This window comes from Manis javanica, chromosome 15, assembly GCF_040802235.1.
Source record: "Manis javanica isolate MJ-LG chromosome 15, MJ_LKY, whole genome shotgun sequence".
In the NCBI taxonomy this organism is placed as follows: Eukaryota; Metazoa; Chordata; class Mammalia; order Pholidota; family Manidae; genus Manis; species Manis javanica.
In genome coordinates this window covers 3151938-3174830 of record NC_133170.1, presented here as the reverse complement: position 1 = coordinate 3174830, position 22893 = coordinate 3151938, and the positions used below count along the sequence as shown (strand labels likewise).

At 43.3% G+C, this 22893-nt stretch overlaps 2 protein-coding genes across 3 annotated transcripts in view; both read right to left on the bottom strand.

Annotated features, from left to right (window-relative positions):
- GXYLT1 (glucoside xylosyltransferase 1) overlaps positions 1-13976 on the bottom strand; it is a 44339-nt gene extending 30363 nt beyond the window's left edge. The window contains exons 1-2 of one of the 2 annotated variants that reach the window (XM_037009870.2): positions 13682-13976; positions 4800-4892 (exon numbers count right to left, since the gene is read on the bottom strand). In XM_037009870.2, the coding sequence (XP_036865765.1) occupies positions 4800-4892; positions 13682-13902 (314 nt within the window). In that variant the 5' untranslated portion in view covers positions 13903-13976. The remainder of the gene's footprint in view (positions 1-4799; positions 4893-13681) is intronic. The other variant, XM_037009874.2, reaches the window with a different exon arrangement.
- Positions 13977-21095: 7119 nt separating this feature from the next.
- Positions 21096-22893, bottom strand: part of YAF2 (YY1 associated factor 2) — a 56716-nt gene continuing 54918 nt past the window's right edge. Inside the window, exon 4 of the mRNA XM_073223201.1 lies at positions 21096-22879. Within this exon, the coding sequence (XP_073079302.1) occupies positions 22642-22879 (238 nt within the window). The 3' untranslated portion in view covers positions 21096-22641. The remainder of the gene's footprint in view (positions 22880-22893) is intronic.

Here is a 22893-nt window from a genome sequence, read left to right as displayed (position 1 = left end):
CTCCTGTAACCTCTGTAGACTTGAAACATCAAAGTAAAAATGTAAAAACAAAAAGTAAAAAAAGAAAAAGTGAGAAGGGGAATCAGAAAAAAAGACTAATAGCTAAAAAATGTCTTCAGTGACAAATTCTAAAAAGCACTGTTAACAGATTTCTAAACCTTACAAATAGACTTAAGTAATATTTCTGCAATATAAGAATCATAATAATTTTTTTTTATTTAGACAGCATGAAAAGCTTCCAGTGTATTCTTCTGGACTATTATTAAGCTAGCATCCTTTCTATAAAACAATGCATAATATATTAAGTCTGGGAATTAGTATTATAATGAAGTATATAAAGCCAAACTTTATATGCTTTTATTAATTAAATTTGATGACAATCTCTCCAAACTAAAAATTAACTGCCATGAACTTATCTTTAAAAACTAACAGTTGAACAAAATAGAAATTATATTCAGAAACACTAATGATAATTTCCCTATAGCTTAAAATTATTTGCCTTTTACTATGAAAAGAGTTGTGCTAAATTATCACACTAAAAAAAATTATCCTAGATAACGTGAGTTGTATATAATTACTTTTGAAACAAAACATAATACCTAAAAAAAACTCTTTAAGGTCTTATAAAAAGCATAGAAAAGAGAATCTTAAAATGCAGTTTGAAATACAAGTATTAGTTGCAAAAATATAATTTAAAATAATCCGTAAAAATATATCTCTTAAAACTAGCATGGACTAAACATGCAAGACAATACAGGTAACATTTAAATTCCCCTATAACCACACACTCCATGAAGTGAAAATCATTTTCTACCATAAAGAGGTTAAATATTTTTAAAAGCTGAAGTCATAGAAAAATTAGTACATTAAAACAGAATTTTTTATAGTAATGCTAAAATTAAGAGACTGTATACTGAAAATATAACTTAAAAAAATTGAAACCAATGAGGAAAAAATATCTGTAATCAGTGGCAAAAGTAGATATCCTAATAGTTCATAGAATAGACATTAAAACCTCAACAGGTAAATATCAATACTGACAATATGCAGAGCAAACGATTAAAAAGCTAAACAAATATGGAAATATGTTTGACAATCAATGAATGAACTATAAATTAGTAAGCCTGTTGTGAAAAGACAGAATTTTAAAAATTTTAATTAGAAAGCATGGTAACTGCTTAAATAGAAAAAAAACATCAAGACGGCTAAGGAAGCTCCCTATATAAACATCTAGCCTAGTCTACAAATCCCGGGGAAAATCGTTATTTACTGATTGCTAAGCACATTGCTCAGCATGGGCCTTAAATGATGAACACCACGAGCTATCGAGCTGCAAAGTAAGGTCAAGATGCGGATAACGACTCACAAGCAGAACAGATGCGGCGAGTATGACGGCGGACACAGAGAGGCGAGCAGGTGAGAAGCGAGGGGCGCGGTGGGGAGGGAAACCAGAGGGAGGACAACAGTGTGACTGGGGCCGGAAGCCACCGTGGCCCGACACAGGGAGAAAGTCCGCTGTGACCCGGGGCACACCACAGGGCGGTGCGGTGGGCTAGACCACCAGCTCAGGTTTGCCCAAGCGTGGCCTAGACATGAACCAGCCACGTAACCGTGATGAAAACGCAGCTGGAAATAGTTCTGGAGCACAGGAAGGGGCACTGGGCTGGGGACCCCAGGCACACGGGTCACGCTGTGGCCAAGGGGCGGGCAGAGCAGACAGCAGGGTCCTACAGCAACGCTCAGGAGGCAGCAGTGGGGAGCGGGGCCCAGGGGCAGAGGGGTCAGCAGGGCAGAGACACTGGTCATGGGAACCAGGACCCGCCAGAGCTGAAAGGAAGAAAGAGGAGGGGGCAGCGAGTGCCGACTGACCAGGAGAAGTAAGAGTAGGCCCCCCAGAACAACTCAGAGGCCTGGGGGGCTTCAATGAGAGCTTAGTCAGGGGGGACAGCAGGCGGGGGTGGGAAGCTTTTCTGTTTGCTTAAGGAAGTGAAGCCAGCAGACCCTCCTATAAATATTTTGCTGGTGGAGAGAGAGAGAAAATTGAGGATGCTTAAAGGAAAAAAGGCTTGAAAGCAAGTGTAGGGGTTTTGTCCCAAGGACGGGGAGGCTGACCATCCGACATGCTGCCGGGGAGCAGTTGGCCGGCAAGGTGACTCAGCAGGCGCAGGTAATAAGAATGGGGAAGTGTTTGCAACAGTGAAAGGCTGAGTGCTGAGGGGATTTTCTTTTTACGTTATTTTATGTTCACTGTATAATAAAGTAATGGGAGAAAATAATCTTCCAGGTAAGCTTTAGTCAAAATAGAATAATATAAAAAATTCAAATTGGAAAAGCGGGGATAAGCCTGGGAAGAGGAAAAACCGTGCCAGGTAAGGGCCCACTGGTGCCAGGCAAAACGCGAGCCCTCCGGTAACAGCAAAGGGGAACCTCAAAGCAGTTCATCAGCTGGGCAGACAAGCTCTGGGATCAGGCCGACTGGGGTGTCCACTGAGTAGGTGCCGAACTGCAGGACACGGCGACTCTATGGCATTTTGACTTGTCTGCATATTTCAGCAGAATGAGCAAATGTGAGGGATCCTAAATTCTAAGTGAGAAACTAAGATTAAGAGATTTTTCTCACCGCGACCCTCCTTACCCAGAATGACTCAGGAGACACGGGCCCACGCAAGAGACTTTATTATCTGAAGGAGAGAGTGGCTGCCCTAGGGGAGTGAGGGGAGGGCGTAGAGAGAGAGAGAGAGAGAGAGAGGGAGAGGAGCGGGACAGAGAGACAGAGACAAAGAGAGCAGCGAGACAGACAGACAGAGACAGAGACAAGGAGAGAGAGGGCTGCAGAGAGAGAGACAGAGAGAGAGGGGGTAGCAGCGAGGTGCCTTTTATTGTGGCAGAACCGCTGGGCTTGTTGCTTTGGGGGAGGGTCGGGATGTTTAGACATAAGGCGGGGTAAACCCAGTCAAGCCCAGGCATAATTCTCACCCACTTATGTGCCTGGGACCATGGGGAAAATGGAGGATAAATTACTATATTCTTACATGGACTACTGGGAAAACCATCATATCTGCAGACAGACACAGATGTCTAAGTAGAGAGTATAACACAGAAGCATAACATTTAAAATCTCAAATTTAGGAGAGCAACAAGCACAAGGGCTCACAGTGTGTACCCATCACCCACATGCCATCCTTCCCCAGGGAATACTTGGCAGCATGAGGCAACTAGAGAGCTGGAGAAGCCACAACAAAAGGAATGATAAGCAGAGGCTGGAAGATTCCGACGGTGTCCGCTTCTTCGGGGTGAGTCCTCGGGCCTAGGAGGAAGGAGGGTCGTTACTCACCCTGTGACATACAAAAGGGCCTGAGCTGGATGAAATCAGAATGCGCGTAAGTTTCCAAGCGTACCCAGCTTCCAGAGCTAGCAGATGTATGTCCCAAGGCTAGAGATAGTAAAGCGGTGTTTGTCAACACTGCGTTCATCTGCAAACTTTAATAGACATAAAAAACATGGAGCTCCAATGCTCCAAAATTATGAACAAGCTGAAGGGAAAGATTATCTTTAAAAGTTTGAATAATCTGACTTGATTGACCCATATTAGAATTTCAATCACTCAGTATTTTCTGTAACAATGAGACATAATTAAAATACCTGATTTCAACCACTGTTCACCGGATGCATAACATATTGGGATTTTAAAGAATTGAAAACCATGTTAGTGATATATACTGAGAATGCACTGCTTCCCACCTAGAATACTCCGCCTTCTGCCCGTGAGCCTGGCCAGTTTCCTGCTCCTCACACACGGGGCTCCCTGGAGAAGCCACTCCTGATCCCACCCCACCTTACCTACGACTCGCCGGGTTCTCCCATCGTCATGGCTACGGCTTGTCACCCTCGCTGAAACCCCAGGCTGACTAGTGTGAAGCTCCTGTCAAAATGAAAAGCTCCCCAAGGATGGAACCATATTAACCAGACGCTGGGTCTGGTTTTTACTCCATTACACTGCTTGGCAAATGGAATAGAATTTGAAATGAACAGAATTAAAATGTAAATGAATTTTAAAGACACAGTAAAAATAGGTGCCTCTCAGGGAAATTCCACTCTTGGGAAAGGTGTTTCAGGCTACTCCCTCACCCCCCTGCCACATCACTAGGAGGTAGGCTACCCCATTCCTAGCAACACTAGGTTCTTTCATTAAAGGTTAGAGCAGAAAGGGACCCGAGATGTCAGCCAATCCGACGCCTTTGATGCCCAAAGATGTGAACAAAGCCAAACTATTCAACAATTTAAAAGGTCAACAAACAATGTCCAATCATTCATTCCTTCTTAAACATTTATCTTCCACTTTCTCAAAATTCAATCTCTCTGCTAATAACCAATATAAGCCTTCTCCAGTTGGCCCCATGCACCCCCAAAATGTTTCTTCGGTATACCAGCTTTAAGTTGGATAAATGCCATTTATGCCTAGAAATACCCATGGAAGGTCCATCTTTATCACCTGTTTATCACTTTAGTACCTCTTACCTAAAATTAGATCATAGATTCTCCTAGAACAATGGCCTTAATATCTAGGGAAAAAAAAGTTAAGAGCATTTTACACACAGTGTGGACTACAAATTAGTGATTAACAACTACAACGTGGGAAAAAGGAACAGGAAACCCAATCAGAAAATGAATTATTGACTTGTAAGATATTATTAAATAACAGGAAAAGAAACATTTTTATGTCCTATTAGAGTAAAAAATTATTATCTACTATCTAGTCTTACCTACACTGATCTACCAATTAAATATCAAGTGCCTACCTAAAGGCCGCTTCCCAAAAGCAGTTCATTCCACAAACATCAGAGGGCAGCATCCAATAGGGATTCCAGTAACACAGAGAGAAATCCTTACACCTAACGGCAAGACAGAAAGAAAGAGTCCTATGTGAGTATTTTGGTTTAAAACTAACAAGGATGTACTCAATAGCTTACAAACTTACTGTTCTATTTTACACCAACAAAACAGCAAATACAATTTTTCAAATTAAATATTGCTATGAAAACCTGAGGCTTTCTCAGAAACTGATTTCTCACTTAGGTACCATTATTTAAAACAGAACTTTAAAACCTTTACATAAAATATACTGCAGACTTGAAGACAGTTTTCTAGTCAGGAACTCTCTTAATATATTAAAATCCCCTCCTTAGATGACAAAGAACACATGGGAATACTTCTAAAACGTTCCTTCATGGACCACACCTACTCCCCCTAGAATAAAATCCATTTCAGTCAAACAAAATATTTGCTTATCCTTGAAGCAAAACTAAAATGCCACAAAAGCCAGTGAAAAGGGAAGATCTTTAAAAGCTTTTAAGTTAATCCTCAACCGCAGCTCCTTGAATGGCGCTTGAAATTGAAAAATAAGAAATGCTGATATTCACGGCTCAGTCTCACTCTATCACACAAGCTAAGATGGAGGGTCATGTTTGGCCTTTCTTCTTAGATTGTGGTTGCACCTAAAAGAAACAACAGCAATACCTCACATTACAAAATACAGGCTTTTCATCATTATTCCTCTTCAAAACAGTAGTTTACTTTGAAATCCACTGCAGTGGAAGCTGGGTACCAAAGTAAGCAAGTGTGAAGTCGGGGTGAGGCCTGACCAGGTCAGCTCGGGCCCCGCCGCCACGCAGCGTGGCTCTGTCTCGCTATGAATTCCATCCCAAGTCACTGTTCTCACGGTGAAAGGTCTACGGAATTTCAGATCTGCAGTGATCTCTGACCACACCTCTCACAGATGCCGACCAACAGTCTAAGGCTGGGGGCTCAACCCAGGCTGGCCATGACATCGCCCAGAGCACCCCATACCTGACCTCGGGATTCAGAACCTCTGAGGACAGGTCAGGCACAGAGGGTTCCTAAGATGCTGCCTTAGTACTTCTGTACACTACGCACAAAGCCTACAAGCTGGAATTTTCAATCAATGGAAAAAAGAAGAAATGGTCATTTTGTTTTCCTTTAAAGGGACACCAGTTTCAAACACAACATAAAACATTACATCCTAATTTAAATGGTTGATAAGAAAAAAAGAAAGGAAAATTTGTGCAGACCAGCAAAGCTATGATTTGTTCAGGAAATCTGCATTTGTCTCCTCCCAGGCACTGTTGTGCATTTTTAAGTCTTGAATTTCCTTTTAGAGACAGGATTAGTGATCCTCATACCAACATGGAGTTCTTTACAAATTCACATGCTTTGATACCAATTAAACGTCACAACAAACCTGCTCAAATAGGTATTTCCAACCCTTGAACAGACATCATCACAGCTTTCTTACAACAAACCCACAATTTATGAAGTGCACCTCTGTTCCTAACTACCCTGATTGTTCCACCTCCCCCAGTCAAACCTTTCAACAGTAGCAAATGGAAATGGGAAATAAAGTTTCAAAGAAAATGACTGCTTAATTAAATTTTTCTGTAGAACTTTTTGCTTAAAATTATGTGATAATCCCATTTTCTGCTTCAGCCTGTAGTCAATCCCCCAGTCCTTCACAACCGCGAATCTATGCTCTGTCTCCAGATTTGCATGGAACGGGCATTTCACACAACTGGAACCATGGAATATGAAGCCTTTCACGCCTGCTTCTTTCACAAGCATCATGGCTAGATCATGTAATCACTGTGACGTGACTAATACAGACAAAACTGCAGGGGGAAAGCTGAAGTTTAGGTTAAGTTTCTGGACCAAAACTCGGTGTCAGAAAACACAATTTATAAAAGGGATGTTTTCTTTCTGCCTTTCTTTAATGGAAATATAAAATATATATACCAGTGAGCACCCAGGACAGTTTCTATTAAAAAAAAAAAGAAAATCATAAAACAGTGAGGTGCTGCTGGCAAGAGACACAGAAACTCACAATGTCCCAGTAACTGTTACTACAAGCGGTAAATCAGGAAAAGCAACTTACCCAGAGACAAACAGCACTTGCCAGAAAAAAAAAAACTTAAGTTTAAAAATACTGGAAAAGTAAAGGTAGTTTTCCAAGCTCTGGTCATGAGTTGCTTTTGCTTTTATTTCTTAAAACTTGGAAATGGAATGCAAATAGACAACATTCAAAGAGGTGACTGTATTGAAATACTCTTAACAGGGCAAAACTGTATGAGGCACTAAGTTCAGGGGCAGTGACTTGCGGAGTCAGCGGAGCCCATCGATGCAGCCTTCCAGGGAGGATGACCAGAGATGAAGCTTCCCGAGGGCCCGTCCTCAGGTCGCACGTGACTCCAAGTTTTGATTTCTGGGTGGCTTGTCTACAAACTGACCAAGGGGTACCATGAGGGATCTTTGTGGTAATAAAACAGTTCTTTATCCTGATTGTGGGGGTGGTTGCAGGAGTTTACATATGTCATAAAACCACATAAAACTACACATATACACATGACTGCATTAAACCTGGTGCTATCTGAGTACAGTCCATGGCCTGTACCACGTTAACTCCGGGGTTATAACACTGCAGTGTACTGATATGTCTGTATTCCAGATACAGTCGTCATATTGCACGATGCTCATGTAAGATGCTACGATGGGGAAACTGAGTAAGGATACATGGGGTTTCTCTGCAACATACTGTGAATTTGTACTTATTTCACAAGTTTAAAAAAAACTGATAAAAAAAATTCCTGAAAATTTCAGTATTTGAAATTGTTTCAAAAGTCGAGACACTTCATGTTTTAGATTAAACAGGTCTTTTAACAAATAATGCTCTCCACAAAAACAATTCTCAAACTTGAACTTCACTTAAATCTGATAACAGAAGGTCTTTTATACTTTTAAATTAAACTGAAAAAGGTTTAATGTTCATGCTAGTCATATTGTTGTCGGGCAGCTGCATCTGGGAAGGTCTCTCCTTGTGCGCCAGGTGAAACCTCAACCTGGAGAGGGGAAGGTTCTTGACTGATAGAGTTCTCGAACAGGTCAGAGGAGTGTAGGGAAGGAAGGAATTCATTAAAGCGAGCGTGGCAGTGGATGGCAGCAGCCCTGCAGGCAGCAGAGCACGGAAGGGCAGAGGTGGGAAAGGGAAGCTCACTGAACTCCTGCTCGGCACAGGGCAGGTCCCCTGCCAACTCCCGAAGCCAGGGTCACCTGGCGTCCGGTGTCTGATTAGTCTGCACGGAATGGAACTAAGGCCCTACCACTCCAGGATTTGGGGGAGCCGCAGAGCCCTGGATGGAGTGAGATTACGTTCTGAGAACTTCCCAAAGGCAAAGAAAGGAGATTTTCAAGCAGGCACTAAAGAGCATGGTCACACGCTGCCATCCCATCCAGGTCACCCAGGTGACGGGAGGTTGCAGCCCAAATCAAGATCTTAGTAGCCCTTCCCTACTTGTCTGAAGGAGGACAGAGTGAACACTTAAGCTTAGTCTAGAAAGTGTAATTAAATAGCGAAGTAACATGTTTACCACTAGGAAAGGGGGTCTCTCTTATTAACCTCCCAAGAGGCTTGAAAGGGCACAGAGACAAAATGCAGTAAATTGAGCAGCAAAAAGTCTTTATTTAAAAAGTACACGCTCAAAAAAAGGCAAGTGTGAGCAATCTCAAAAAGAAGGCATGCTTCAAGTTTAGGATACATGTATTTCAAGGATTTCAAGAATGGGCAAACGTTGGGGCAGGGGGGAGCCACATAGCCTTGACATGTGGTTTCATGATGTCACTCTGTTTTGATTCATCATTCATAATCCTCAGACATTCCATAAAATAAACTTAACACAAGGAATTTCTTGATCCTGTTCTTCTCCACGACAGTGGTGCCCCTCAAGAAGTGGAGACATACCATTTAGGACTGCTTGTCCTGCCTTAGGACGGGACAGCTTGGGCTGATTACCATAAAATGTTAGGAATCTTACCTCCTAACTCCCTGGTTTTTAAAATGTAATCTCAGCCTTACGATGGGATCCCTTTTGTTCTTACTATACTGCTCATATCTCAGCATTACTCATCCCAGGCAGGAATAGTGAACCACGACTTGCCCCACGTCCCTGCTCTATCTCAGGACAGCTTTAGTGAAAGCCCTGTACAACTGAGAGAGTCGGGGATAAGTCTGGGCACATCCAGCCTCACAGTGTGGAAGCCTGAGTGCAGTGCCACAAGCCTCCAGCGCGTCCTCCAGGCGGACACCTGCACTCTGGCCGCACCAGGGACATGGATGCCCACAGCCTCCGAAATGGTGACCATCCCATGACACTGACCGATCGCCACTTCTTGAAGATCTGTGGCTAGTCACTCACTTTCAACTGAAAACTGTCTCCAGATAATTTAGTTTCTAGCTCTAAGGTCTTCACTTCTTCTCTCAAATCTTTAATTTCATGAATGCTTGGGAAATGGGGAAAGGACTGCTTATATAGGAATGGCAGTGAACAAGTACTCAACCATTCCAAAATTACGTTAGCATCCCATTTCCCCACCAGCCCCCCCTCCTGGGAAAAAAAGAAATTGTATTAAAGATTTAGATGTTAAAAAAATGTGGAGAAAAGTCCTCTGGTAGAAATCTGTCTATGAATGACAGAAGTAAAACAGGCAAAGAAAAAAAAAAATGCCAGTCTGGATGCCTAACAATTTTAAATGACACACATACACATAGAAAAAAATTTAAGACAATATGTGGGCGGAAGCAGTTCCACCAGGTAGGACACAGAGGTGGTAACCCTCATGTCGTACTGCAGGACACTTTTTCATTTGCCTAGTCAGCTTTCCCACCAAAAGCACAGAAGGATACTGACAAGTCAGGTTTGCACTAAGCACTTCACAAGCTTATGAGGCATGAGCTTCAGGGAACTGAAGCTCAAGGTGCAGGGTGTTGGGCTTATGTAAGATGTTTCTGCATTAACAAAGCAGAGATTAAGGTGGCTTTCATAAGTAATTCGATTTTCTTCACTGTTCATTGCCCAGCCCCTCTCTTCTTCGAAAATAACTGGGGAAGAGGGGGAAAAAAACTCCTCCACCAAAAACAGTAATGTGAAGATAGTTGCCAGACCGTTCTCAGCCCTGTCAGTGGTTTTCGATCTTTGGTTTTCTAGCAATAACTTGGGGTACATATCCAACATTTAGATCCCCAGACCCACAGCCAGGCCCTCTGGTTTAGCAGGTCTGCACTGCGGCCAGAGGACAGAATTCTCACCAGAGGTCAGAAATTGAAATAAAAAATTCGGATTAAAATTTAAATGATCGAAACCATCACCATATTAGCTACAATTTTACTGTGCCAGGCACCACACTCGGTAATCCATACAGCATATTTAATTTCAATGCCCACAAACAACCCAATATCACAAACACCTTCCCTCTATCTAACTGAGAAAATGTGCTCAAGGCTGTCCGCACGCCCAGTGAACAGCAGCGCTGCAGCCTGTGCCTGCAGCGCCCTTCTCTGCCCGCTCTTCACCTCTCAGCGTGTCCTGCTAGTGCTCGCCAGGCCCGGCAGGGGCGACTCGGCGGCCTGACCAGATCCCAAAGGCAGAGTGAGGCGACCACACAGGGCATGGCTGGTGCAGAAATGGTATCATTTAAATGCCTGGTAGTTTTTTGATTTCCCTCCGCCACACTGCCATCATCACTGTCAAGATTCACCCATAAAAAGGGGAGAATTTCATCAGCCCGAGTAGCTAAAATCACAAATGGTGTAACTCCTTGTGCAGAAGGACTGACGCTTGGTAATAAACTGCTTTATGTTGAGGACTTTAATACAGTCTGTCCACACCACCCAGCGAGAGTCTCTCCATGTGAGGGCCCACTACGTGCCAGGCACCCCCACCTTGGAGGCACGTCTCCTCTCCAATGCCCATCACGGTGCACTGTGACCACAGAGACGTGCAAGGCACTGAGGTCCCCGTCCGAGGCAACAGCGGCTTGGCCCACAGGTGGACATGTGGTGCAAGCAACTCTCGCTTTTCAGAGAGCCTTTTCCTGGAAGCACCTATTTGAGATTAGAAAAGAGACACTGCGAGAGCCCAAAGCCCCCACAAAGCCTGTCCTACAATGGAAGAGAACAGAAGGGTCCCCAGTCCTGAGGTTCCCCGGGGCTGCTGGGGCATTTTTCCCTCAATAGTAACCCCTTACAGTAACCCATGTAAGCCTACAAATAGCCACTTGGCTCAAGATAGTTTCGTTGGATCTTAATCACTGACAACTAAGAACTCTAACTACTACCAATTACGTAGGGAAAGCATTATCCACATTTTACAAGCGAGAAAACTGCAGCAGAGAGGTCAACGCTTCACAGCAAACAGAGCCAGAACGAGAACGCGCGTGTCTCTGACTCTAAGACTTGTGCATTTTCTAAATATCAAAACAATGGATTCAGAGTCCCCTAATTAATGATTGATTTCACTGAAAAATTGTTCGTATCATTTTAGAGTGTTTAGTTTTGACAACTGGAAAGACCTTTCCAAATATTTTGTTGTCACAGAATTCCACGCGATGAATTATTTCCTGTAGAATTGACCAATGAAACCTACTAGGTATAATCCTAGATTCAATGTGTCGAATGAAAGATAGAAGCTTATGTCTTTCAGGTAAGACTGCACTAAAAAAAGTTAGAATGCAATGAAAATCGAGTCCTATGGAAAAAAAGGAAGATATTGCCTTGCCTCATAGCCCCATTTTCCACCGACAAAACACTCTTATCACAACCTTACAGAAAGAGCAATCAAAGGATAGCTTCTATAATCCTGGTCCCATTACTGATGCCCTCTGGGCCCTGGTCACATGACTCATACATAGGAAGCGAGGTTAAGGATGCCGACTCCATGGCCCCTGGTAGCCAAAAGGTCGACTAAACTCAACAAGAAATCTAAAAACATGTTATAAATGTTACCTAAAATTAAGGGTCCTGATGTCTTAGGGATTCTCCCGATCCTAATCAAACCGTAGGGTGAAAACGCGACAATCCAGCTTTTCCACATCATTCCTCTGCCCAAACTTCTCATGCATGCTTATGTGCCGGAATGCCCTTCACCCCCTTTTCCAGGCTGACACACCTGCAGCTTTAGCTTAGACGCTTGCCTCATGTAAATGAGGGGTCAGGACGGCCAGTGGACCCGCAATGCACAGCTTTTCAGCTGGCGCAACTGAAGCTGACGCATCAAACTTAAGATTTCAGTAATGGCTCTATGAAATATCTATTAAAACAGAGGTGCTCATTTTCTAAATTTCAAAGAATTTTGTTAAAAATCAGCTGGCCATGGATATGCAATTTATAAAAAAATTTCTCACAAAGTATAAATATCTGAGGCACAGCACTGAGAATGAATGACACTGTCAAATTGGAAAGCCAGTATCATAGTCCAGTGTCATTCAATGTTTTGATTAAAATGTTGCTTCCTTAGAATTCTACCCAACACAAAAATAATTGATTTTCCATAATTTTAAATGTTTCACGATAACATAATAAACCACTGACAGCGTTTCACGAGGGGCATTTTTCACGCGCCCATCCGGGTCTGGGGGTGACCGCCTCTTCCAGGACCGTAACTGAGTCCGACACGGTGGCTCTGGAAATAGTTCCACTTTTATGACTGGAATCCTGATGTGGCTGAAATTCAGCTGACTGCAGTCAAGTCATAGGGTACAAACATGACAATCCAGCTTCTCCGAGTTGCTCCTGTGCCCAAACATCCCCTTTTCGCTGTGGAATGACCTTCAGCTCTCAGGGCGTTAACAGCCTGCAAGCTGACCAGCAATCCCTCCTCCTACCGGCTCCTTACTTTCGGGTATCAAAGCAGCCGCTGCCTCGGAGGGGCACTGCGGGCCGCTCCCACAGAGGTGCTCACGAGTAGAAGAGCCTATTTTCCAAGAAAGTGGAGACGCTCAGATTCTGCTGGGCATTCACAATGCGTTGCATTCTTACTTACATTAAAGTCTCACGTTGATTCCAACTCTGGCAGTGATTCGTGTACATCTACTTAAGTCATTATGCCGCTTTTGAAATACCCATTTTTAAAGAAAGATGCCTCTGTCCCATCTCACAAAAGACCTTATTATGTTAAGTATCGCTCATTTTTCTTAATTTGCTGTAAGTTTCAGAACAGACCGATTGTTTCCTAAAGAAAAATTCACAATCCGCATAAATGCTCTGTCCAGATTGTACTGACCGACTAGTAATGAGAAATTCAAGCGTTAACACACAAAAATTAGACAACCCCATTCAGGACGGGGGAAAGCAGAGCTGGGGGCCAGCCTGGTTTAAATATCTCAATTTGAACTCCATGGAAACGAGAGGGAATTCCCACTAGCCAGACAGCAAGAGGGCGTCTGTGCAGCACCTCTTACATTCAACAAATCTTTTAAAAAAGGCAATGACATCAATCAAAAGTTGAAAATTAATTTCTAACTGCTCTAAGGAGCTCAAGAGGAATGGGTCAGAAGACCAACACCAAAGGCGTGGGGTGCTCTCAGGCTGGAGCTGCACTGGGATGGAGGAGGAGGGGGATGCGGAAAGGGGGTCGGGCCCCGGGATGGAGGGGGAGGGGATGCGGGAAGAGGGTCGGGTTCCCGGGAAGGAGGGGGATGCGGGAAGGGGGTCGGAGCGGCGGCAACGAGTCTTGAGGCGCTGGGCGGACCTGCCAGCGGTCCCAGGCCGAGCCCCACGCCCCGCTCCCCGCGCCCGCCGCCCCGGCCCTGGCCCGGCCCCGAGACAGGGAACGGCCCGTACCTGTCCGACCGGCCGGGATGCGCCGCGGGGCCCGCGCTGCCCGCCCCTCTCGCGGCGCCGCGTCCGCCGGCCGCGAGCCAAGAAGCCGCTGCGGCCTGTGGCTTCCCGCCACCGCGGCCCGCTCCACCCTCCGGGGACACGGCGAGCTGGCTGAAGGCGTAGAGGAGCGAGCAGAAGCCGCAGGCCAGGCACAGCACCGCCAGGCGCAGGTAGCGCCGCATCGCGCCGGCCCCGCCGCCGCGCCTGCCCGGCGAACTGAAGCGGAGGGCGCCGCACCGCGCAGCCGCGGGCCAGCGAGCCCCGCCCCCGCGCTTGGGCCCCTCCCGGCGGGAGCGGGGCCGCGGCGGCCGCGCAGGCGCAGTGAGCGCGACGGGGGCGGGGGCTCCGGGCGGGAGGCTCCGCGCCGGCGCACTGAGGCCTGGGGCTGGGCGGGAGGCTCCGCGGCGCGGCCCCGCCTGCGGGCGAGGGGGGCTCCGGGACGGGGCGCGAGGCCGCGCGACTCTTCCCCTCGGCGGCCGGTGACGCAGGCCGCCCGAGTGCCGCGGGCCTGCTCCTGGGCGCTCCGCGCGTCACGGGGCGCTGTGAGGATGCGGTTGCTGGCCGACGGAGGCGCCGGGCTCTGAGGCGGCTGGGCCAGGCCGCTCTCCTGGGCACCGCGGCCCCTGCCGCCGGCTCTCGGGACCGTGAGGGCCGCAGCGCCGTCGTCCTCCCGGGGCGCCTGGGCGACCTTCCTCGAAACCCCCTCGCAGACGCCGGCCTCCGAGAGAGCCGCCCCTCCGCCCCCTCCCCGGCCGCACCGGGAGCCGGCGGCCCTGCGGCCGCGTCGGGTCGGGTGTGGCGGGGAGGCGGTGATCCGGCCCCCGGGGTCGGGCCCTTGGAGGCGTTTGGTACCAGCACCGGAGGGCTGGAGAGCCAGGGCGGCCCGGGGCGGGAGGACCTCGCCCAGGACACCGGGGCGGGTACCACGCCCACGCCCCCCTTTCGGAGATTCTGGCCGGGCCGAGGCTGAGACGCCGGCCAGAAAGCAGCGGCGGCGGCGAACAGGCGGGGAAGGAGGCCCTACGCGCCGCCCGCGCACGCGCGCTCCTGGAGGAAGCGCCGGCTGTTGCCCTGCGGGCTGCGCGGAGCTCTGGGAGTCGGGCCGGGGGAGGCGGGGGCGAGTGGTCGCCTCCCCGGCGGTTCTCCTCCCGGAATCCCTGCACCATGGGAGTCATCACACATATGGAAGCCTCAGTTTCGTCCCCAAAAAGATAAGATTTCCTGCCTTACCTGACCAAAAGCTATCATGCTATCAAGATGTGTGAACAATGAACATACACCAACTCATTCAATAAACATTTATTGAATATATTCTACATGCCAGGCAAGGGGCTGCAGCGTGCCGCCCTTGGAGGGGCTACAGACAAGTTAAAACACAGTATTAAGTTAATCCTTTCACTACGCTTTACAGTTCTTAGAAAAACAAAGATAAACTTGAGGTCAGTGGGTAACGAAAGCATTTGTAAGAATGCAAAGTAGATTTTGAGAGAGAACTAAAGGATATGGTACCAATAAACTAAGCACTAGCAGCCAAATAGACAAAGGATGTTTAAAGAGATGCCAACTACAATTATTCTCTATTTCAACAAAGAAACTAAATGTAGTAAACATTTAGTAACCCACAGATCAAAATAGTGAAATGGCAGTTTTCATTTCTGCAACAATTTATGGGAAGGACATAGCCAGAATAATAATCATCCATTTACTTGACATCAGGGTTTCTGGACCGTATCATCCCTTTAGGTTCCTTTTAATCCTTTAAAAAGGAAATTCTGTTGAAAAAGTATATAAGGCATTCCAAAAATAGAAATGATTTTTGTGTTACCCGCCGGCCCCGCATTGTCTTAACAGGTCATCTTGGAGTGTAAGGAATGTGCGCGATGCCCTGCTGATCATTTCCAGGATCCACACATTATTTTGATAGTCCTTAATTTTATTGAAAATGATTTTATATTTGATGTCCTAACAGGGTTTCTTTCATTCACTGTGTTAGGAACATATTTCTAAGTCTTATTTTTTTCATCTCTAGACCACCCTCTTCTCTAATGATAGGCTGGCTATATCCAATTTTTTAATCTATGTTAATCTTCCCTTCATCCTGTTAAAAAGGTAAATTTAGATGGATGAAAAGAAATTTAAAAGTAACAATATTTCTTGTTTGAATTATCGAGGAAAGAGACCTCCTCCATTATCTTGAAAACTTGGATTCAGGATAATCCACATCTCAAGAATCTTCTATTCAGAACATTAATCTTGATTTTTCTCATAGCTTCTAGCACATGTTGGATACACATTCAGTTAATGAGTGTTTTTATATTTTTATAAGTCTTCTCTCAATCACCTTAGAGCAAATTTGGGGTCCTGCTCAGCATTTCCTTCCCACTTGTCTACCTTAGGTACTTCTTTTATTCAGAAAACGACATACTGTGTGAGAAAGAGTAAATTCCATACGTTTTCAAAGTATAAAAACTTGTATATATAACTTCCACTTTATAACAGTCTATGCACAATCTAACCATTATAACATTTACATGAAGATGCTGATTCTTTTAAAAACTAAGGAACTAAAATTCAGAGTTTGGTAACCACATTACTAATAATGAAGATCCGTAATCTGAATGGCGGTCTTTGAGGACCCAAAGCACGCTTGCTTTTCCCGTTAAATCACACTCTCTCACTATGAATACATCAGCGCTGCACTGAGTGATGCAGACTCCAAGTAAAAGCAAAAAGAAAAAGGTCAGCGTTATGTGAAAACCTCTTAGAATGGTCTTGGGATTCAAACAAACCTTACAATCAGAGAAACATCAGTCAGATTGCTTGCAGAGCACAAAGAATCAGAAACTCAGATTGAAAGTGAGTCTCATTCTCTTTTGAAAATGTCAGTTGGCTGCTAGGGAAACATCTCCATTTTCTGTACTGTATTCCTAGAGACACTGTAAGACTGGAAGGAAATACTGGAAAATAATGCTGTCAATCTGAACAAAAAGTATCCCTTTTTAGATGTTCATTCGGACCAGTACATGTAGAAAGTGGTAAGGTCAGGGGTAGGATGAAAGAGTAAAGGGATTCTCTTCATTCTCAAAACGTTCAGCTACAGGCCACAAGATTAGAAAATGCGGCAGTGGAAAACCAACAGTGGGGACATGGACACCTCAGCTCCTTTGTTATCCCAGAATCCAGGTGCATCTACACGCACAGAGGAGGGAGCGTGGAGGGGGTGGAGCACGGAGGCGACTAAGGAATGTCCTAGAGACCATCCCTGTATTTCTCCCTGGTTCAATCTTAAGGAACCCTACGTTCCCATTAATACAATAGATTATAAGATACTATTTTTAAAAAATACTGTCACTAAAATTAAAAACTACATTTGCAGGAAAACTTAGTCAAGGAGGAAACTAGAATTAAACACACATGCACGAGTTCTCCAAAATCAGTCATCCAACTCACGATTACAACAATATTAAGTTGTATGGTCTTGCCTGAGGGGTTCCAAAAATTGAAGACTGAAAATAATGAAGAATTCTGATGCCATCCTACTTCAGAAGTCCAGTGCTCAATTGGAAAATAAAATCAGAATCCTCGTTGTGAACCATATTCCTTTCTATACAAAAATTACATCACTAAACAATCTGGTTATGTTGGATTTTTTATTTTTCATTTGTTATTTTTTTAATAAAGTAAAACAATCAACTTGCTCAAATTAAGTTTTCCTTAAATTCTTGTCCTGTACTGGACACATCGCTTCTTTTTCTCTTATTAGAGAAGAAAAACTACCTCTTGGGTCTAAAGCCCGATCACTGCTCTTCTGAGAACTCAACCTGTTGTCCCTTTTTCTAAAAAATGCTTTCACCACTATTTTGTCCTTCGGGAGGCTTCTCACGAACTGGTTTACACAGTATCCCAACTCTTCTCAATCTTCCTGATTCCACAAGCAAATACAGGCTCACTGTTGCTATTATGAATTTTAAAAGGATAGTAAAAATAAACACCAAAAAAAGGTCTAATAAGTCTCGGTACCCAGTTTCGGAATTCTCTTCCTGAAAGAGTTAATGGAAATACAAATATGAGATGGTAGCTTTCAACCGAGCCCCTCTCCTCCAGGTGGGCCGGCCGATCCAGACCTAGATGCCACCTCAAGACCTGCCTCCCTCGCCTGCTCCCACTTGGGAATGCCAGCTGGGGAGGCACCCGTTTTTCTGGATCCTTGCCCCTTCTAATGAGTATTACTACTTAGCCTTATTTACAGAAAAGATTTGAGGAACTTTGTAAGAACACAAGGAAATATGCAGACAAAAACTGGAATCTAGAAAAAGATCAAGATAAGTTAGAATACAGACATGCAGGCTACTGAGTCCTACCTAAGTATTAAAAGCAAGCATAATTTTAATATGAGGTTTTTCACAACTGAAGTAAAAGCTGAAGACGATCCGTGATTCACATTGTAAGAAAAAGGCAACTTGATTTCTCAAGGGAGGTAAAGCTTTTCCTGAAAGAGGCGTGAATAGAATTTTTCATTTGAGTTTCAGGTGTTTCCTTGACATCCTCACAGAAAGGAAACAGCAGACCTCATTCAGCTGTTTGAGTAGTTCTAAAAATTAGTATAGGAAGATGATAATGTCCATTGCATGGCTTAAAATCTTAAGCTTTTGAAAATTCAAGCTGAAGTAATGAAATGGGAGCTGGTAAACCTGCTGACACCGAACACCACCAGCTGCAACTACCAAGATTAGATCCCAACACTTGCAGTGTGGACTTGCAGCGGACACTCAGGCCAGCTGAATTTTCTAGAGAAAGGGTGGCAGGCACCCCCACTTCTCTGCTGCTTCTGTCTCTCATGCATCTGTCACAGATGGCATGCAGACTTTCACAGATATCTACATCTTTATCCTCCTTGTAACCAACAGTTAGCCCAGTACCTAGCATGCGAAACATACTCAATAAATGTTCCCTGAATTGAGTAATAATGATGTAAAGAAACCATAGGTCAGGAAAATACTGAACATATGACAACAGTAAAGTAGCTACTACAGTCTACAACTCCTGAGTTTGTAAAAAACACCAAAAGACAAACCAGAACATGACATGTCCCAGACAGAACACTGAAGCCTGTCAGAGCTCTACCTGAGTTTTCAGTAGCAGTACCTGGTCTTACCAGGGCATTACCTGAATTGGCCCATTCCATAAAGGTAGGAATATCTGCACTGGCTAGAACAAACCACTTTAAAACAAAACATTTAAATCATCTGGGCTAGCAGGGATGTGCACTGAGGAAAAGTAAAGTTACATAATCCAAGGCAGAGGTTCTCTCTGACAGCTTCTTAAAATGAACTGGTTTTGAAGAAAATTGTTCCCAAGTCATTACACATACCGCTGCCCTAGTGAAGTCGGCCAAGTGCAACTGAAACTTTAGTGACTCGTCATGAAGGCGCCTTACAGCATGTGCCTAAATGGTTCCGAGATGGACGTGGCCCAAGTCCCTTTCTCTGTCCCCCAGAGATACCTCTGCTGTCATCCAGACTGCATCCCGATGCCATTTTCTAATTTATGCTATTTTTGCTGTTTGCTTTTCCCCTTTTTCATTTTTTTTCCATTCCTGTACTTCTTGCCTTTGATATTAGTAGGCCACGTTTCATTGTCCTCAACGGCCAGTGAGGGCTCTTTCCCTTCCGTTTTCACAAAATGACCAGTCACATCCTGTTTTCTGTAACCTTCCTTGTCTCTTGATTCTGCTCGGCTATTTTTGTCACTGACTTTTCTACACTTCTTCAATTTTTCTACATTTGTTGTTCCAAACAGCTGAAGGGGCCTGTGGTTGATGGGAGGGGGGCCACCGCTAGTAAGTCAGTGTTATCTTACCATTCTCCTCAAACACTCTTCTGTCTTCATTTTTCAAAATACAGTACAGAAATTTCTATCAGTGGCCCAGTCAGGACTTTTAAGATTCTGGAAAACAGAAAAACTGCAGACCAAGAAAGTAAGTGAAGTAAGGGCCTCAGTGGAAAAGATAAGACTTCTAGCTCACTAACCACGAATGCGTGTAATATGCAGAAACGACATACTTTAGGCAGTATTTCTGCCTAAAAGAAAGGTGATACATATGCTATCATCTTAGAAAAGCTGAGGTTTTTCTTCCCTTCTTGTTTTCACTGTCTACTATCATCATATAATTTTAGGAAGAGCATTTAATAAAAATAAAACCTTTAAGTTATTGAGTCAATTATTTCTACTGTGTAATACAACATTTTTAAGAGTGTATTCTCGTGTGCCTCAAATTATATCTTCCCTCTTACCCATATCAAAATAAGGTAATAAACTAAACTCTGAAAAACAAGCAAATTCTTTTTTGTAAGGAATTTGGTTAAAAGAACCTACTGCTAAAACCACATGGTAAATTGATGAGACAGAGCTAAAAATGCACCCTAAGCCCAGGCTCGGAATCTTTTTGCATATTTTAACATTAGGCAGTCAATGTTTATAGGATTTGGGTTTCCTTCCTGGTTTGGAAGTGTACTTGAGGTAGGTTCAAATGAAGGCAGGTGAAGATAACTGTGAATAAGGAAAACCAAAGCTAACAGCCAACTCAGTCCTTTTCTCCTGTCTCACAGTGCATCCCAGCAGGTCCTTTAATTAAAGAAGGAAGGCTGATGAGAGCAAACATCTGATGTAGAAAATTCTATGTAACCAATAGAACACAATTTCTTTCGATCATCCAAGGTGGCATGGAAATGACTTCTGTTACAAAAAATATTTTTGTATTTTTGTAATGGGATTCTACCTAAAAATAATGAAGGCTTACATTTACTGAGTAACTAGTGTGTCAGGTAATTGCTAAGAATTCTTATCTAGATTGACATTTACTCCTTCCAACAGCCCTATGGGTTAATATGATTATCTTTATCCTTGATTAATAGATGGGACATGACCTTCAGGGACTTACCCAAGCCCACTTGGGTTCCACAACAGGGATTCAAACACCAGACAACAGTTAACACTCTTAATTTCCATGCTACACTGTCTCCTTCTTTATAGAAAATGATTATACCCCATTTAGGTAAAATCCCATCTTCTGTCAGATTTCTCGCTCTCTTGCAGTCCATTTAAAATACATCCTGAAAGTACCTGATCATCGTAAGATGGACCAGTGCCTTCAAAGCCATAGTGTTGACTTAAAAATTAGAATATTTTCCCTATAAAATTATCATTTGTAATTTTTTATTATGTCTAAAAAAATGAATGCATGTGTTATGAAAAACAGAATAATGACCAAAAAAATTTCATGTTTTAAAAGAACAGAAGCAGTTAGTTGGGGTTCTATTGAAAGTACCTTGTAGTAAGAACAACTTTTAATTTTTCATTTAACAACACTAAAGAATGAGGTATATAACTGTTTTAATCACAGACTTTTACTGTACGCAATTAACTGTATTTCACAACTAGCATTTTACAAAAAAAGACAGTACCATTGTGCCTGTAAAAAGTTCTGCAATTAAACAGAAAATTACATTACAACGCGAAACCACCAAATATCACAACTGTCAGGGTCTACAGTTTTTCTTTTCTGCAAATGCTAACATGATGTCTTTATGTGATATTCTGTATTCAAGTTATATCTTTAAGTTTATTTATATTCCCAAAGTCCCCATAGATGGATATACATTAAGCAAATGGATAAGAGAAAGCAGGAGACCCTCAAAGAATTTAAGCAGTACTATGTGGTTTCTAGGTTGGATTTTTAAATACAACATAAAACACTTTATTAGTTGTAAACAAAAATGCAATATCTGTAGTCATAAAAATATTTTATTGGTAATTTTATATAATAGTGAGGGGCTGTAAATACTTTTTAAATTTCAGGATATTGATAAAATGCATAAACTGACGGTTGTGTCTGAAAATAGGGCACTATGTTTTTTTTTAAGAATTGTTATATTTAGTAAGAGGCCAATTAAACTCATTTTAAGATAAGTTATTTTCCAGTTCTGTGCAACAGTTCTCATTTCTATATTAATTAGATTCATACTTCTATGACCCTGGCTACAGTTTGGGGCCAGGAAACAGTGATAAAACTATTAAGTTAAAGCTTCTCCAAAATTGCAGCTTTTAAATTATGGCAGGTTTCTTTTCTCTTTCTTTTTTTTTTTTTTTTTGCCAAATGCTTATAATTATTTGAATTTTAAATGTTTTATATAATACAGAAAATACCAGTGTTCAATGACAACAGCACTAAACCTGAATTATAAAGCTAAATAATCAATGTTTCATTGTTTACTAGTCTGCTAGTAAACATTACAATAAATGAATGTTTTGAAAGATAAAGCAAAAAAACAAAACCAGAAACAACCCTATTCAGGAACAATAATTTAGTAAAATATGTCGAAAACATTGGCAATGGTTCATACAAGTTCTTTATTTAATAGCAATTTTCCTATTTAACCACACCAAGTACCAGCAGGTGTATTTAAGAGGAGAACCATTAAGAAAATTCTGTTGCAGCAATAGTTGATTTTTGACTTGTATACATATAACTATTTGTTTCACAATTCTCAAATAATACATTTAGGCAGCTTGCACTATGTTATAAAAATTTAAATTCATTACATGCCAATAGTAGAGAATTCAAGAATTATGTGTTAGAATTCACTAAACTAAAAGTGAAAACAGACTTACCAGTAACACTGCATAATGAATAATTCAACCACATTTTCATGGTACCTGTGACTGTGGAGACCAAAATGTTAAGTCTGGAAATGTTTGGTAGGCATAGACTGCAATAAGTGTAACAAATTCGTATTTTATGTAAAAAGCAAATTATGGATTGTGCATGAATATGTTTGTCATGAAAATGTGGTACTTCTTGGCATTATCTGTGCATTTGCATGGTATGACAGAAGTGACTAAAAAACGGGAGAAAATAAACTTTAATGAGACTCCCCATTCAGTGACGAGGCTTCTCCGCGGGGCGAGGATGACCTGGACGCGCCCCTCTCGGTGTTGTCCGAGCCGGAGCCGCTCTGGCTGTGCTGATCCGCGGAGGCGGCACTGGGCGCGGGCGGCGACTTCGTTTTCTCCTTAAAGTCTGTGATAATGACCGTCAGATCCCCAACGGTGACTTCCAAGTGCTGAGCGCTGCTCCGATCCACATTTTTCAATCTTGGCCTAAACACAAAAGA